The sequence below is a fragment of the Acanthochromis polyacanthus genome, chromosome 17, assembly GCF_021347895.1.
Source record: "Acanthochromis polyacanthus isolate Apoly-LR-REF ecotype Palm Island chromosome 17, KAUST_Apoly_ChrSc, whole genome shotgun sequence".
Taxonomy (NCBI): Eukaryota; Metazoa; Chordata; class Actinopteri; family Pomacentridae; genus Acanthochromis; species Acanthochromis polyacanthus.
This window is the reverse complement of record NC_067129.1, coordinates 2,924,024-2,942,080: the sequence shown is the minus strand read 5'-3', so window position 1 is coordinate 2,942,080 and position 18,057 is coordinate 2,924,024. Positions and strand designations below refer to the sequence as shown.

At 39.6% G+C, this 18,057-nt stretch overlaps 1 protein-coding gene across 2 annotated transcripts in view; it reads right to left on the bottom strand.

The window, feature by feature from the left end:
* kcnj6 (potassium inwardly rectifying channel subfamily J member 6) overlaps positions 1-18,057 on the bottom strand; it is a 28,969-nt gene that overhangs the window by 6,210 nt on the left and 4,702 nt on the right. Inside the window, exons 1-2 of one of the 2 annotated variants that reach the window (XM_022195058.2) lie at positions 9,475-9,602; positions 5,854-6,774 (exon numbers count right to left, since the gene is read on the bottom strand). In XM_022195058.2, coding sequence (XP_022050750.2) covers positions 5,854-6,774; positions 9,475-9,544 — 991 coding nt within the window. In that variant the 5' untranslated portion in view covers positions 9,545-9,602. Of the gene's footprint in view, positions 1-5,853; positions 6,775-9,474; positions 9,603-18,057 lie in introns of those variants that run through there. The other variant, XM_022195059.2, reaches the window with a different exon arrangement.

Sequence of the window (18,057 nt, the reverse complement as noted above, 5' to 3'; positions counted from 1 at the left end):
AACCATCAAAGTGTAATCACTTTCCAACGGCGTTTACTTGTGTTTTCCTATTTATCAGCGAGCTCGTTGGCTCAGCTGTCTGCAGGAGACAGAGTCCTCTGTGAGCCTCCAGCAGCTGCTGCAGAACACGTCACTCACCGTTATGTAATTGGTTCATTTCATTTTGTCCAGGCTGATAGATTCTAACACAAAACCATCTCAGCAACGTCTGGTCTGGTCTATCAGCACGTAGTTTGATCTGGTAGTTTGAGGACGGTGTACTGAGAACCTCCCACATGTCTGCTGTTGACCTTCCAGATGTTTGGTCATCCTGCTACAGCTGTGCTCTGTAGATCAGGACTTTAAGCGTTTGACTTTGTTTCAGTTAAAACTCCTTCATTCTGCAGCCGCTATCATTCTGATCAGGACCATCATCCATCCATCCATCATCTATTCATTATCATCAATCCCTCCATCCAACATCCATCCATCCATCCATCATCCACCCAACCATCCATCCACCCACCCATCCATCCATCCATCCAACATCCATCCATCCATCCATCCATCCATCCATCCATCCATCCATTCAACATCCATTCATCATCTATCCATTATCATCCATCCCTCCATCCAACATCCATCCATCCATCCATCCATCCATCCATCCACCCACCTACCATCCATCCAACATCCATTCATCATCTATCCATTATCATCCATCCCTCCATCCAACATCCATCCATTCATCCATCCAGCCACCCATCCATCCATCCATTATCATGCATCCAGCCACCCATCCATCCATCCATTATCATGCATCCAGCCACCCATCCATCCATCCATCCATCCATCCATTCATTCTCATCCATCCATCCATCCATCCATCCACCCAGCCATTCATCCATCCATCCATTATCATCAATCCATCCATCATCCATCCATCCATTCATCATCCATCCATCCATCCATAACCTTTAATAAATCTATGAAAGACACCAAATGCATGATGGTCTTTGTGACACTGATTTGTGGGTTTCAATGATTCCATCCCAGTAAATTAAGAGTTGTAGAAGGACTGTTATGATATACTGGGTCTTTACAAGTGTATGGAAAGTTTTGAGCCCTGTTGTAAACCCAGAAATGTTGAACTTTTACAAATGTACAGTTCTGGTCTGAAGTATTTAGAAACTGTCAGACAACATTGTATTTGTTGAGCAATCTGCATAGCATATTTCAGCAGGAGTGGTTTGGGGGGCTTACAGCATGTACAGGTTAGCATCTGTCTCCATCATGTCCACTGTGGGATGCTGCTGCTGACCTTCCTCCAGCCCTCTGCTTCCAACTCCCCTTTTTCCACCAGTCAACTCTGCATCGCCTTCACTATACTTGTTATGCTAATCTACATACTGCTTGAATTTTACTGCTAGCTATATATGGAGTATGTTTAATGTCAGAGTAAACTATGAGTCAGTTTTCAATGTTAGCTTATACTTTGTTTGTGTCACATATCCTGTCATACATGTATCCAAATGTGTGTTGTGTTTTCCTTGCTTTCCCACCCCTCCCTCTTCTCCCATCCCTCCCCCTTGCCCTCCTCTGTCCCTCTCAACCCGCCCGGCCAGCAGGCAGATGGGTCCCCCCTATATAGAGCCGGGTTCTGCTCGAGGTTTCTTCCCTGTTAAAAGGGTGTTTTCCTGCCACTGTCGCCTTTGGGCTTGCTCTGGGGGTCAGGCATATGGGTTCTGTAAAGCGTCTTGAGACGATTTGACTGTAATTGACGCTATATAAATAAAATTGAACTGAATTGAATTGAATTTGGCTCTTTCTAAATGTCTGGAGCTCAAACTGTATGTTTTCTTTCTTTGTGCTCACCTTTCCAGGTTCACACTGCTGACAAGTAAACTATAAGTAGATTTCAGTTACATAAAACTTTATTTCAAGCCCCTGTATGTGCTCGGCTTCTCTGAAAGCAGAACAGTGAGCTTTTCCAACCTCTCAATCGATGCAAACATTTACAAAATAAACATAACAGAATGAATAGTTTGATATAAATCAAGCTGATCTGGCTGTATGTCAGTAAATGAAAATAAACCGCATCTAATGATCTGTTAATCTCATGAAATCAGAATAACTTCATTTGCAACAGTGAGCAATAAGAATTTATGAAACTTCCTACATTAATTAATGCTTCATCATGCGCTAAGTATAAGATTTGTACCCTTATTATAAAGTGTTACCAAAGTTCTTAGATAGCAGCTAAAGCCTGTTTTAGTCTTTAGAAAACCATCTAAATCATGAATGGTGTAAAGGAAAGACTGGAGCTCTGCAGTAAATAAGTGAAGCAGAGATTTTTATTTTGTTTGTGGTTTTATACTTTATTTTATACTCTTAATAATGCTGCTTTTGTGTTTTTGCAGGTGTCAAAATTAAAAACATCTTTCCATAGAAGGGCATGTTCTGTGTTAGATTCTCTGAGGAACAGACACATCTTTCTTGCTCTGCTTATTTTAATTTGCTTTAAACAAGGGTTAACATTTTTACATTTCAGAGATGCATTTTTAAAAACTTTCCTGCCTTAATCTGTGAACACCGACAGGTTTGTGTGCAGCTGGACGCCGTGTTTTATGAATAATTTGTGACTCCAACTACAATATCTTGGAATATTTTATTTATTCATGTAGTTTGTAGTTCACTTTTTGTTCTGGTCGAGCTATTGTTGTCAGGGCTCCCTCCTCACCCTCTCCCACCTGGCATCCCAAGACCCCCTCTCCCTCCTTTATTCCTCCCTTCATTTCTCCCTCTTTTTCTCTTCCTCCTTTTTCCCTCTCCTCACTCTCTCACCTGCAGGGCTTGACGCAGAACACAGCCATCAGCTGCTCTCCATTGCGCAATCAGTGTCTGTGGAGTCCGGAGAGCTGATGATGATTCCACTAATCACCACCTCAACAATAAAAGACCGGCTCACCTGTCCATTCTCCGCCAGATTATTGCGCTAGACTCTACAGTCAGTTGCTGTCTTGCCTAAGCTTTTGTTCTGCCGTGTATTGCAATCAGCTAACGTGGTTTTTTTCCTCTGCCTACCCAGATCTGCTGTCCGGACTCCGTGCCTTGCTCCCTCCCAGAACCAAACTGCGTCACCCGAAGATTTTCCCTCCTTGGTTCCCCCCTACCCTCATCACCTCCTAGTGCCTCCCTGGACCCGTCTTGACCGCTCCGAATCCTGCCCGCCGAGTACTACCTACAATCCACAGCCGCCAGGGATCCGTTGTCCTGCCGCCACACTCTGCTCCCCCCTGGAGCCCTCCACAGCCGCCGATCCCCCGGCTCCCTCCCACCTCAGCAGCCGGATCACTCCACCGTCGCTGCTGCTCCCCCGGATCATCTCCCAGTCCATATCCATCCATCCCACTGTCAAATAAACCAGATTCTCTCCGATATCTTGCCTCGGTGGCGTGGTTCCCTGCTCGAGTCCAGACCCGCTGTCCTTGACAATTGTACAACGTAAAGCTCTCTTTTCTTGTTTGTACATTCCCTCTGGAGGACATTTATGGAAGCGAGAATGTGTGAATGTTGTTTCTGTAGAAGCTGCTAGATGGTGGTGAAGATAAATGAATCAAAGAGAGTCCAGGTGCAGCTCATATTTAGGAGGTACGGTGGTTACAAGTTTCATCATCTTAGTTCAGGGTGCTGATGTTAGGATTTATTTATTCAAAGGCGCTGCTAGCTTAACACTTAAACTGATATCACATATGAGTGGTAAAATATTGATATTAATTTAAGGGAGAGATTCAAGTATTAACCCCAGGCTCTGCAGGAATGAATACATGATAAATACAACAACCAGGGACAGGTCAAGCTGGATAGTTTTCACATCAAAAAGATAGAGAGATTAGGCTTTGCTTTACAGTATATTCCTGTTCCCTTATCCTCCAGAGACCCAGCCCATTCAGGTATGTCCTCTGTAATGGACATTTGTTTTTTATCAACATTTGGTCACTAATTTTAGCTGCCGTACTAAATCCTGATGTGTTTAATAGAGGACATCCTGGTCTCTCTAATGATATCTCATGATTGGATGGGACGAGGGAACTTTGTTTTCATGCTGAGACAAAAAGGTCAGGAAAAGAGAAAAATTAGATCAAATATTGTTAAAAGATCTTTGTTTTACCTGTAGTAATCAAATGTTATCTTGTTCAGGAACATGTCAGGAATTATAAATTGTAGTCAGAGTTTAGTGAAACCTATAGCCTCTTTATGAATGTTAACTGTTACAGACACCAAAACCATTTAATGGGGTTAGCTAAAAGCTAACTAGCTAGCATGCTAGTTCTTTGTTTACGTTCAAATTTCTGCCCCAAAACACATTTCTTTGTGGGGCAATAAACAATGTATGTAATGTAATTATTTTTATAACCATGTTTCATTCAACCTCGTAAATTTTACACTGTTGTTATTTAATTTAGTCTCTTAAAGTTTCATGAGAAAACAGACTGACATTCTTGTTTTCTTGTCGGCTTATGTTGATGCTGAAGTGCCGCTGTTTTGCTTTTTTTTTTTTTACAGTAAAATCATTTTGTTGTTCACTACAGTGGATATGCTGTAATATCTAAATTAAAAATATTTTCAATAAAATTCTAAACTGTGGGTTGTTCTTTTAGCTTCAAAAGCGGCAGAAAATCACAAAAAAGTTTAATTGAAAGGTACTTTTTCCCCTTGATTCTCAGGAGGTTATAAAGTAACAGCTAATTCCACTGAAACTGCAAACATAAGGTTGTTTAAAGGGTGGAAACCACAATAATCCTCAGTAGCTGCATCACGTCACAGCTAACAAAGGACTAACAGTTAGAGAACAGGAAGAGGTTCTAGGAGTTTTTTTTTTACAGTGTGCGGTTCTTGAAGATTGGATGACTCGTGCGCCAAGAAAAAAGGACATATCTGAGCACCAACCATAGGGAGAAAAAAGTCCAAACCACAGTTTGTCCCCACCTTTAGCCAATCACATTTCACCATACTGTATAAAATGCTGTGCTCATATCAGACTTTATCCTTTTCTAGAAGAATGTTCCAAACAGAAAAGGTCCTTGATCAAGACTATGTTGAGACACTGATTTTAAACAATAAACAGCTTAATGTGAGAGAAGTAGTTTGTCTTCTGTCTCAAAAAATGAACAAACATTCTCACATTAACATTGGCTGATTATCATTAAAAACAAAAAGTATGGATAAAGCATTGAAGCTATTTGTTTAACCAAAATACTGGACTTTATATGATGGCGCTAATGAAAAAGTCCGATGGTAAAATCAAAGTTCTTCAGAGCTTTCAACCACATCACAGCAGTTAAAGTTGGCTTAAATAATTTAAATATTTTCAACGATACTTTACTGCCAAGACTGATGTTGAGTGAAAAAAATCTGCCTGGTTCCAATTCAGCTCTTTTTCATTAGACGTTCACAGAAAAAAAACATTTTTAAACTAAACAAATAAAGTGTTGAAATCATTGCACATTTAGGAATATTTGGAATTACTGATCATACAGTATACAGTTGGCTTAATTATCGTATGATAGCAGTTTTTTTTTTCCTTTGATTGGAACCACAGAGATGTAGAGAAAAAAACCCTTTAGAGCCGTGCTTTTAGCTTGGATAGAAATATTGTGACTATATAACTGTATTGTTTGTTAAACTGAATGAAATTAATGAACAAGCTGTCTTTTAAAAGGCTACATTCTGTTATTTTTCTCATATTTTACAGTAATTTATGTGTGTGAAGGCTCATGTGGGATGAACTTTAAGAATCTTGGAGCAACTTTAAATCACTCTGTTCACAATAACACCATCATCGCCTCTGACTTCATGGACGTGTCGACTCACCTGTGGCCTCCACCATTCCCTCCAGGATCACAACTATCTCCAGCTCCTCTTTGGCCAGGTGGGCCTGCGAGATCTCCCAGAAGGGGCTGTTCTGGTTTATCTCGTGGCAGATAATGAGCGGCGATACCAGGAAGAGCCGGTCGTCTCCCGTGTTGTAGCCCACGTTTATGTCCGTCTGGTTCAGAGGGATGAACTCCCCCTCCTTGGTCTGCTTAGACTTGATAAGCTTGGCCCTGATTGAAGCCTCGACGATGTGCGAGTTTCGGAGGTCTCCGACTCTGAACATCAGGCACAGCCGTCCATCTCGCATGGAGATGACCGCATTGGTGGAAAACACTAGTGTCTCAGCTCGTTTCTTGGGCTGCGAGATCTTAACAAACATGCAGCCCACCATGAAGGCATTGACGATAGATCCCAGCACTGACTGGACTAAAAGCAGAACTATCCCCTCGGGGCATTTGTCCGTGATGACTCTGTATCCGTAACCAATGGTGGTCTCCGTCTCAATGGAGAACAGAAAGGCTGATACAAACCCGTTGAGGTTATCGACGCACGGAGTCCAATGGTTGTCTGCTAAGTGGTCCAGGTCGCCCCGCAGGTACGCAATAAGCCACCACATGAAGCCGAAGAAGAGCCAAGTCACCGTGTACACCAACACGAAGATGAACAGGTTGAACCTCCATTTGAGGTCGACCAGCGTGGTGAAGATGTCCGTCAGGTAGCGGTACGTCTCCCTGACGTTCCCGTGGTGGACGTTGCACTTCCCGTCTTTCTGGACGTACCGCTGGATCCTCTTGGCCCGGTCCACCTCTGCCAGCTGTTTGGGCAGGTCCTCCCGGGCCTGCTTCGGCAGCTTGGGCTTTCTGATGACGGCTGGGCTCTCCACATCCTGCTCCATGGGGTTTCTGGGTGGATTCAAGCCTGTCGGAGCAGAAAAAGGAAAGTGACTGTGAGCAACAGCAAGCTCAGGAATCCTGTTAGGGTAAGTTCAGATGATCAGACTTTAGGGTCAGAGATACAGGTTATGATAATTTCATCACTATTTAATTAAAATATCCCTCAAAGAAATGCAATTTAACACAATAAAATAATGACACTACCGTTCAAAAGTTTGGGGTCATCCAGACAATTTCATGTTTTCAAGTAAAACTCCCACTTTTATTCATGTGCTAACATAACTGCACAAGGGTTTTCTAACCATCAATGAGCCTTTTAACACCATTAGCTAACACAGTGTAGCATTAGAACACAGGAGTGATGGTTGCTGGAAATGTTCCTCTGTACCCCTATGGAGATATTCCATTAAAAATCAGTCATTTCCAGCTAGAATAGTCATTTACCACTTTAACAATGTCTACACTGGATTGATCATTCATTTAATGGCATTTTCATTGAAAAAAAATGCTTTTCTTACAAAAATAAGAACTTCTAAGTGACCCTAAACTTTTGAATGGTAGCATATGTCTGACTTTCATGTATGATTGTTATTATAAAATGAAAATCATGCATTAAAAAGACCAATACTACTTTTTTTGTACTCCAAAGCATCCCAGCAAGTTTGAAAGGCATGTTTTATTTAAAAATTCCCAACATTTATACCATTTATTTCAACCATAAACTGCAGAAACAGAAGAAAAAAATCATTGTATCTGTAACTTTTTCACAATCTGTGACCTAATCTTGAGTGACGTGTTGAAGAAACCTATGCCTATGCTTAAACTTGTTATAGTACTTCTAAATCATTTCATTCTACACGTCCTATTAAAACTTTTATCAAAAAATACCATTTGCCCCAACCAGATTCTGTAAAAATAATTTGGCATTAACTCAGCTGTAACCAACAGCCACACGACAAAAAAACTCCAGGACTTGTGCCTGTTGATCTCGTCAAAGTGAAATGTTTGCAAGACAATCATCGAAGAAATTCAACTTTCCTTTTTTTCATCATTTTATTATTTTGCTATACTCTGTATGTAATAGACCCAACGACCCAGAAGCTGCCTTCGAGTTCAAGGACCAGGCCTTTATTCATACTGACATCAGATTTCTAGTATTAAAAAACAAACCAGATGTGAAAAAAGTCACTCAGCTCAGAAGTAGATATTAAAGTATTTATACCAATAAATATGCATTATATTTTAGATATTCAATAACCGTCACGTTGTGCTGTTTGTGCATTAATGCTGATTAAAGGTTCTTAGTTTGTTCAGAATCATCAGTTTTCATTTTAAGTTTTATTGCACCACTGAGCACAATAATACACAATAAACTCATTCTGGGTTCATAATTATCACATCCCAACTGTGTTTATGGAGACCTCTGCCAACAGTCTGAAGAACTGAACAACATGAAAACTTCTACGCCTCTTCTTCTTCACCCTTTTTTCAGGCGTAACGCTGCCAGACTGACTGCATTTTAGTTCTATGGTTGCAACGTGATCCGGGTCAGTCTATAACTTTTCGCTCATTATGATCATGTCTTTACAAATTCCATAATTATTTATTATGGAAACAATCCCTTATTAACAAAAATGACTGGATATCACTAAAATGTCAACGAATTTAATACTAACCACCTTCTAGTGAACAAAACAATAATAAAATGAGTTTATTCAGAAATAGTTTTGACTGTGTGTTGTGTTCTTTTTTTTTTTTGAGTTGATCTGAACTGAACTGCAGGCAGTGTTTACACCGAGCAGAAATGAGACAAGCAGGGAAACAAATTCAAATGTAAATAGTCGAATATTTATAGTATTTTTTTCTTTTTTTAAGTATCATTAACACCTTTTTGGAAAAAAATTCTGAACATGTTGGTTACAGAGTTGTTATTTTTGTAGAATAAATAATAAATAGTAATGTTCCTTATTGAATTATTAATGATTTATAACATTATAACTGTGAAATACTGCATAAAAGACTCGTTTGAGTTCTTCTGCTTGTGTTTGCTGTTTAAATGGAGCTGCACGACTTCATATTGCAGTGAAAAATGAGCTCTCAGTGAATAAAAATGAAACAGGAGCGAAGGAAAAAACCTCATTCCCAAGCTGCTGCAGTGATAAAATCCTCATTTCATAAGCACAGCGTCCCCCAACGAAACTGAAAATTCAGGTTTACAGGAACAGCTGCAGTGTGGGTTCGGTTTATCGACATTCAACCACATAAGCCCGAGGCAATTTTGGGAAGTTGTGCCTGTAAAAACACCTAAATTCAGCATCAAACAACGGCATCCACAGCTGTGACGCCAGAATATCTCCCGTATCCAACACCAGGCCTGAAAGATTGGAAAGAAAAAAAAAACACTCGAGGAGCAAATAACAGCCGTACAACAATGAGTCAGTGAAACCAACGTTATTGAACCTGTGCTAAAAATTCTACCAAATTTGATGCAACAGAAACGAAGCACAAAGAATCCTACATTCACTTCAGCCTCAGTACTAGCAGACAGCCCGTTCACAAGCTTGTTTCTGCATTTTTACTAACAAACCGTCTCGTTAAAGCTCTGTTTTGAAGTGAGGAAAGATGTTTAAGTCTGGAAGGTGTGCACATTTAACCGGCTTTTCTCAGACTGACTGGCATCCACGCAAACAAGACACGCATGCAGATAATATCATAAACAATAGACCTCCTACTCTGCCATTGTTTGAAGTCCAGTACGCAGATTCTCCAGCAGTAGTACTAAACAGTCTCGGCATGAAACTGTGCAGCTACGGTTCGCTGCCGAGGGAAAACGTGTCGACACCCACGCCGCGAAAAACAGCAAACTACACTTTGTCACGGCGGCTCATGCAGCACAGAGCGAGTGTGTAACAGCGAATTAAGGTTGTAATGCTTCGTGGGTGAACGGGAGCTCCTCAGCACCCACGGGGAAGCCATGGCGTGAGGTGATCACAAAGACGAATAACAGCAGAGTCACCTGAACCGCATCCACTTCTGCGTTTAACTCGCTTTCTGTCCGGAGAGTCAGATTGGGACTTTCTATGAGCTGCTGCTGTTTCTCCTGAAATCTAAAATTTCAACTCAGTTTTAGTTTAAGTAAGAGGTCACTAAATGCAACGACACTCTGCAGCTTCTCTCTCCACCACCCACACTATCCCTCGATAAGTTAGCTTTCCTTACAGCTTCCTGTACTGTTTAGTCTGTGTCAGAGGGTCGAACGGGTTTTAAACAACCTCTTTATTGTACAAAACCCTCAAATCCATCTTTAAAGCATCACATTTCTCAGCCCCTTTACATCCACTACATGTTTCACTATTAAAGACTAAAAACTTGGGAGCATTTGTTCAGCAAATAGTGATTCATGCAACCGACGGAGTGGAGAACTACTCCTGCTGCGGTGTTGGCGTCATAAAATAGGTTGAATCGTGAGGCTTTGTGCTTTAAACTGATGTGCATTTGGACGTTTTGGGTTTTTGGATACGGCCCAACGATCTGGGTCAAGCTTCAGTTCAATATTTAATGTTTATTATCCCCCGCCTCCACGAAGTCGAAAAGGGGGATATAGGTTTGGCTTCCGTCCGTCCGTCCGTGCTTCCGTGCCTCCGTCCGAGATGAAGGGGACAGCTTTTCTCGGAAACTATTACAGCTAGGATTACGAAATTTAGAGTGTAGCTTCACATCATGGACACCTTGATCAAGTTCGAAAATGAGACCTGTGCGATAATATTTAACAGAGTTATGGCCCTTGATCACTATTTTGGATATAGACTCATAGACATCACATGTGGCGGGGGATATTGATGACCATGTCGTCTTGTTTGATTAAAACATTTGATGAAGCACTACGAGGCGAGATACCATCGAAAGCTTGATGATTTTTAATGGATTAACTGTTCAGTCCTGGTTACAGATGCTGCTTTCATAGCCTGTTGTAAGGATTTACTTCTCTATTTACATTATAATTTGGGCATTTTCCGCCTGTTATTATTTTATTATTGGCCACTAATCGTGAACATGGAAGGAGTCATGGGTGTAACAAAGGTCCCAGGCTGGACTCAAAGCAAGAACACTACAGTTCTGCAATGATAAAATATTCATATAACATTCACTGTAAGTGCTTTGGAAGAATTGTGGACAAGAAAAGACAATAAATGCTTAAACTGGAAGAATAAGAAAGGTAAAAAAAAGCAACATACAGTACTATTCTATACAACACACAGCAAGACAATTATTTAAAGCAAATTTACTGCACGTTCCCCAGTAAAATCACAGAAAAAAGGTATTCATTTACATGTTAAACCGGAAAAGGACACTATAAATAATGTGTACTTCAAAAGTCTGTTTTTTTTAACCAATGACATTTTGTTCATTTACAGTGGTTGACTCTAATATTACATAATTTTTATCGTATTTAAATTAGCAACAAGAAAAGCACTCAGAAAGCGCAGTACTCCTCCAAGGCGGCTCAGTCATATCATTTCCGATGGCTAAATCTTGAAAAAATTAGTGGCAGAAATCACGACAACATAGAATGTGACCATTTAGTATAAATGTACCTACAAACAACATGATCTTGTGCTGAGCTCAGGCATGTGTTCTGCACGTGTACGTTATGTACAGATACCGAATCACGTGACCTAAATATGTAGCGGGCGACTCAGAAACACTCCCACAATTTAACCAGTTGTTCCTGGTATCATTTCTGATGGATAAGTCCTGATAAGTCCTCAGCGGTAGATTTGTAGGATCATAATCATGTGATCACGTAGTGTTCACTTGTTGTCATGGTTACAGTGACGCTGTGCTGCTATCTCACAATGATACAGAAATCTTGAACAAATCCGTGGATCCAGATTAGAAGCCGCATCACTGCCAAAATCTGATCACTTGGTCCTTGTGTCATTTCTGAGCTTCACTGAAATTTTCATCCACATCCGTTATTCTGTTTTTGAGTAATGTTGCTAACAGACAGACAGACAGACAGGCAGACAGACACTGAATGAATAATATCACTATTTTAAAGGTACCTGCAGTTATTAGAAGTTTTAGTGGCTTTTTTGTAAAGAAAATCACTAATTGCAGGCACCAAGTGACAATTCAAAATATAACCGAACATCAAGGATGCAAATTTTGAAACATTTCCGTAACCTATAATCAGTTAAAACAGAACACAGACTCAGTAAAGTGACTATAATTCCATATGCTGATGTGATAATGTTTGATAACAGACATGCATACGGTTTGGTTTTACGTTCCATCGGGCTGTAGGATGCTAACAGATTTGTTTAGAATAACTGATGATCTGATCGGGAGGCATTAAACATCACAGAAGACTTCATCATGGCGGCTCCACAGGTCACTACAGTATAAAAGCTCCACCTGGTGGTGCAATCAGGACCTACAGCTAATCTATGATATATTTCTTTGTGCTCTGCAGCGAAATTATTAAATGGTAATTACTTGATTAACTGTTAATTATTAACATCCCTTTGGAATACAGAAGGATCTAATTAAATTTTCGACAATAGATTCAGTGGTTGAACAGCTCATAATTCATATTTTGACGGTAAAAAAAGACCAGGTGCGAAAGAGAAAAGATCAGCCACTGTCTAGGTCATGATTGCATCTATTAGTAACACGATTTTGTTTTTTAATCATGCTTTTATCGGGGGAACAAACACATATGTTGTAAATATTGAGGAGGACGTAAACCACTGAATGCTCCTTTATAGTGCATGTGGAGCCGATCCAGACACCACAGAGTAAAAAACTGTTACGTGATCGTTCTGTTGTGGCTGTCACATTAAAAGTAGTTGTTTTTTTTTCCTTAGTCCCCTCCGGCTGTGCGGTGGACTGACCTGAGATCAGAGCAGATTTCCTCTGCTGTTCCTAAGCCACCATCAGTGTTTCTACCACTGGAACAAATGGCTGTGTTCAAGCCGTTCTGCTCTCCATTCACGGGGGAATATTATGAGCTTGAGCAGCGCTGGTTTCCATGGCAACGCACAGCTCAGTCTACCAAGTGCTCACAATATAGCAGGAATGTGCTGGATGAGGCCACGGCGTTGGATAACATTTGTCTGTTTCATCTTGTTTCAGCGGGCCCGAGGAAGAACAATGTACTGGATGTGCTTTGTGTGTGGAGCTGCCATTCATGGAACAGCTGTTTTTCCCTAATACTGAATATCTGTGAATTAAAATGCTACAACACAGGCCTGCCAAGAGGATGTTTGTAATCTGAACTAGTGCTGCTAACTCTCACATTTATTCTTTCACGTTTAATTGAATTTGCATAGTTCGTATTCATATATTGATGACAATTACATGTGAAAAATGAGTCTTCCAGCAAATAGATAATTATCACTCGACTGCAGTTCCTCTCCAGCTCCATAAACTGCTGTAGCGTCTCTCAGCTTTTTGTTTTGGTTCCACAACCGGCAACTTTACCTTTCTGGTTCATTGAAGATTCAAGATTTAAGACCTTTATTTATCACAAACACAATTATACATAGTATAATGTGCAGTGAAATGTACTGTTTCTTGACGCCTCCTTTGATTTTTAGCAAAGGAGGTTCTACAAAAACCACCTTAGACCACCTGCACCAAATATTCTCAACCCAGTGAGGCTAGTTTTGTGTCAGATAGTCACGGGTAACTATAGTAAGATACCAAACTTTCACTACCTGAACTTTAAAGTAGATGAGCATACAAACAGAAGAAGAAAAACTCTTTATGATCATCATAAATATATGGATATCAATTGAAAAAAAGCAGTGGTGGCGTTGTAAACCACAGAATTAAGTACTACTATACTGGTGGAACTCCTTTAGCATTGGAAGCCCACATATTTTAGAAGGTCTTTGCAGTTAAAATGTATGGTTTGGGCACAATTTAGGGACTACATCCTTCTAAGACTGCATTCAAAGACCGAAGGCCATCACATTTGTAATTTTCTTTCAAATCCGGATTACAAAACGCTGATGATGGTTAGGAGCTCCACAACTGTAACTTTAGTGGCTAAAGGTTATATGTAACGTCTATGTCCTCCAATATGTAATAAAATGGAAGAAAAGAAGTCAAAATTTCTGGTTCCATCTTCTCAAAACAACTGAAGTCTCTGTATTTGTCTCAGAACTATGCTCCAAGACGTAAGAAGAAGGAGCATCTGGTGACATAAAAAGCTTTTTAATTAAATGTGGAGTTTCTAGTTATCACATAGGCAAAATTACCACTCAAAATTCATGTTCACTTTTAAAACAATAGGTTGTTAATTTCATACAGAAGGAAACCAAAGGCAACTTCTCATTTTAAGCCACTGACCATTGAGTTTAGTGCTTGCAGCTAGTTGGCTAATGCTAAGTAACGAGTTGGTTTGACTTTCTTTTAAAAAACAAGAAACATGTAAAAGAAGAAAAGGTCTAAAAACACATTTAACAGCTATGCTATTATGTGATATTATGGTTAAATATTGAGCCTACAGTTAAACATCCTCAGTGCAAAGTTAGCATCTTCATCAGATCCACAGAGAAAGTATAAACAAAACTAATATTCTGAAAGATCATGGATTAAAAAGCACTGCAGAAGTTAAATTGTTTGTTTTCTCAGTAACCGTCACTTTCAAAAAAAGAAAAGATATAAGTGCAAGCTAGTGGGAAACTAATAAACAGCCAGACAAAGCTGCTGCTAACGTTAGCCTAATCTCTGCTAAATTAGCATCTACAGTTCACTTCAGAAAGTCATGCTATTGTCCTAAAAGACAGTTATTTTGCCTACATACTGTAAAACTACAAAAAAATGTACTAATCTAGCAATATGCTAACTGCTGGTTAGAGAAGAAAGGTTGGCTTTCAACGAGTAGCAGTAAGCTAGTTAGCATGCTAGCATTAGCAGCTAACAATGAGGCAAACGGGCCTAATTTTAATGTTTTCTTTAAAATTTTGTTGGTGTTCTGCCGTTTTTTGAAAAAGATAAAAATAAAAACAACAATCAAAAAGCTTTAAACAGAGAACAATGATTTTTTTTAGAGCTTAAATACCTTAAAGCATTCACAGCTAAGCTATGAACAGTTAGAGATGTGTGGGGCGGCTGGTGGGATTTTCCAATTCTATATTTCCAATTCATTAACAAAAACAGATTTATGTTCCTTGGTTGAAGAAAATAAAGAAGAGAAAATAACTATTCAAGTGTCAGATGGAATGGAAAAACCAATCAGACACGGCGCATTTAAGTTTTTTTGGTAATTCCATTTTTTGTTTGGCATCGTTTCTGCTCGATCATGTTTTATCCGTTAATTTGGCATGAGGACGAGTCTAGACATTACATTAGACATGAGCCTCAGGTGCTGCTGCCATGAAAAGAGGTCAGTCAAAAGCAAGGATCCCTGCAGCTGCAAATTCAAAATGCTTCATCGGTACAGTTGCTTAATTCACTCAGAAATTAACAATTAATTGGTGCATTCTGCTGATTGTGTTTTCAGTTCATAACATTACTTTCTCCCGCCACAACAGAATTTCAAACGTCTACACAGCTTCTACCTGACACAGTATTTCTGACACAGTTCTTAATTTTTCATACTAATGTTTTAACTGGGGGAGTTTTATGTTTGTCCAAGCCATACAAATGTTCCAACAGGAGGTCATGCAACACTGTTTATAAGTAAACCAATAGGACTTTTATATCCAAAAGCGGAAACCAGCTCCCTCATAAATTTACAATCAGAATCACCGGAGGTTACTGCATATAAGATGGTCCGTTCCACTGATGGTTACACAAGCGCTGGAAAGCAGATCTGGCCTGCAGCAGGATGTGGCGCATGAAGACGTATGGCGTAGGATGAACGTCAGCTCCAAGGCTGAAGTCTGACGACACGTGTAAATGTCTGTTTGGGATCCAGATTTTGGCTCTTTTTTAGCCTCTCTGCTGCGTTGTTGACCAGGTAGCCGGATCCAGATGTGCCCAAAGTCAAGCTGAGGCCGCATGGGGACGAAAGCTATTTTTAGGCATCCGAACAGCTGAGCACAGGCGCCGTAGATGTCACATACAAATTAATTTCCACATCTTTTCACAGCTTTTCTCCTCAACTAATCTCATGTGTTTTGGTCGAGTCACGAGGAAAGACAGGCCTGCTTAGTAAATTCTCAATAAAAGGGATCGAGTTTATCACACCGAAGTAACTCATCAGGTCTTCAGTGATTGTTAGAAAGTCGTTAATCAAGGCTAATGGCTTTATTTATCATTGATGAGCTGACTTTGGAGAGGACATTTGAGGACTCAGGGTCTCCACACTGATTTAAAGAACTACATGGTGAGTAATCACCTTCGAAATGGAGTTTACAATCTCGTTGTTAATGGGTTTGCTAATCCATGGAGCTTCTGCTGTTTACTGACTTATAACAAGGTGAGTCATAAAGTCCCACAATAAAATTCACCACATGTATGTAGTGTAAATCTTAATGTTTGTGTTTAATCATTAGAATAATAATGGCTCAATGCCTTGTTATAGCTATAAATATCTGTCTTGTTATGCATTAATCCTATCTATAAATATGGATATGAATATATGATTGGATATGTAAAGCAGATATCCATAATTTGCTTGTTCCTAATTAAAAGGAACATTTTTCTTGAGGCAAATGACATCGCTTTGACCATTCATGCCAATTGGGTTTCTCATTACAGATATCGACAATAAATACAACTGAATCATAACTAATTGTAATTCCAATTTCAGACACAGTTTAATTCTAATTACTTTAATTCTAGTTGCTAATTCACTCATAACTTTAGATCTTTTGCTTCACCTAAAATCAGAATATCTATCATGTCCTTGTAGATATTTTAAATTAAGCTTGAATTAGTCGGAATTAAATGGTACGTATCTCAAACTGCTAGTCTGTGTAGTCAAAATATACCGACAGAAATCTTGAATTTGAGTTTTGGCTGAGTGAAATGATGCTTCAGATTCTATAATTACATCACAAAGTACGGCAAAAGACAGACAAAGGTGGAGGCTGCTTACTTTTTAAACATATATACGGCAACTGTGACCACAGAAGATGTTTTATGTCAAAGCCTGAGGCCGAAGTTCTAGTAAACTTTGACCACGAGTCTCTGAGGAATGAAGTTCTTCTTCTGCACAAACTCCATGCTGATGAGTTTTTCCTATTTCATGGCTTTTTTTATCCAGTACAGCAGCTGCCATTACTTGTTCTAAAGCTGTTGAAATGTTCTGCTATGTCAACATTCAACGAGTAGCACAACGGTTCGTACTAGTCATGATGTTGTCTGAGACCACCTTGAATGAAAACCCTGACTAGTCACAGAGCAAAAAGGACGTTTTTGATATCAGCAATGTAAATTCCGGACAGTCAGACTCAGTTATTTATTGTTAAAATGATGAACCCTGTGGATATTCATCTTTACAACAGATAGCTCTACTGTTTTGCTGTTTGATCTTTGATGTTCAGATTGCTGTCGCTGTTCCTGAGCACAAAGCACTTTTCAAAAAAACTTTCTCGGGTCTTTCTCTCTCTTGTGAGTTCAGGTATTTCTTTCAGGCTAGAAGCCTCTGGATGTATTTAAAAGAACAACAATAGATTCTGCTCTCAAAGATGGAGCCTGATTCATTCCTGTTGGTTAATAGAACATACTCCAGAAAATGTCTGCCACATTTCAACAGACTTCCTCATACTAATGTGGTTTTTTGGCTAGGAGGAGATTGACCTTCTGCTGGCCTGCATGAAAGCAACAAACTAAAGTAATCATACGTCTTTTCTTGACTTTCCAGAAGAACATGGACTGAGAATTAAATTTGGAAAATCAAAAGATGAGCTCATAAAGTTCGTGAAATCAGAAAAACATTCAATGTGCATCACATGATAAACATGGAAGTTATGGCAATGTGGTTAGGACAACATGGCAAAATCCTCGCAAAGTTTGCCTGGAAGTAACTGAAAAACAAAGATTATATAGTAGTATGCTACCTGAGAGGCAAAACGTAGGGCAAAAATAGCACTTTTTGCTGCCATTTAGGTGACTGCTTTGTGCTCAGGAACAGCGACAGCAATCAGATGAACTTAATGTGTTCATTTAGTATTTCTATCGTTTGTTTGTAAGCTAGTTTTTTGACCATGTGGAATTTACACACCATAAATTAACTATGCAAACAAGTTCTACACGGAGAAACACACCCTGAAACACTTATCTGACAACGCTAATGTTTGCTGGCTAAAAAGATAAAATGCTCACAAATAATACGACCTAAACTTTG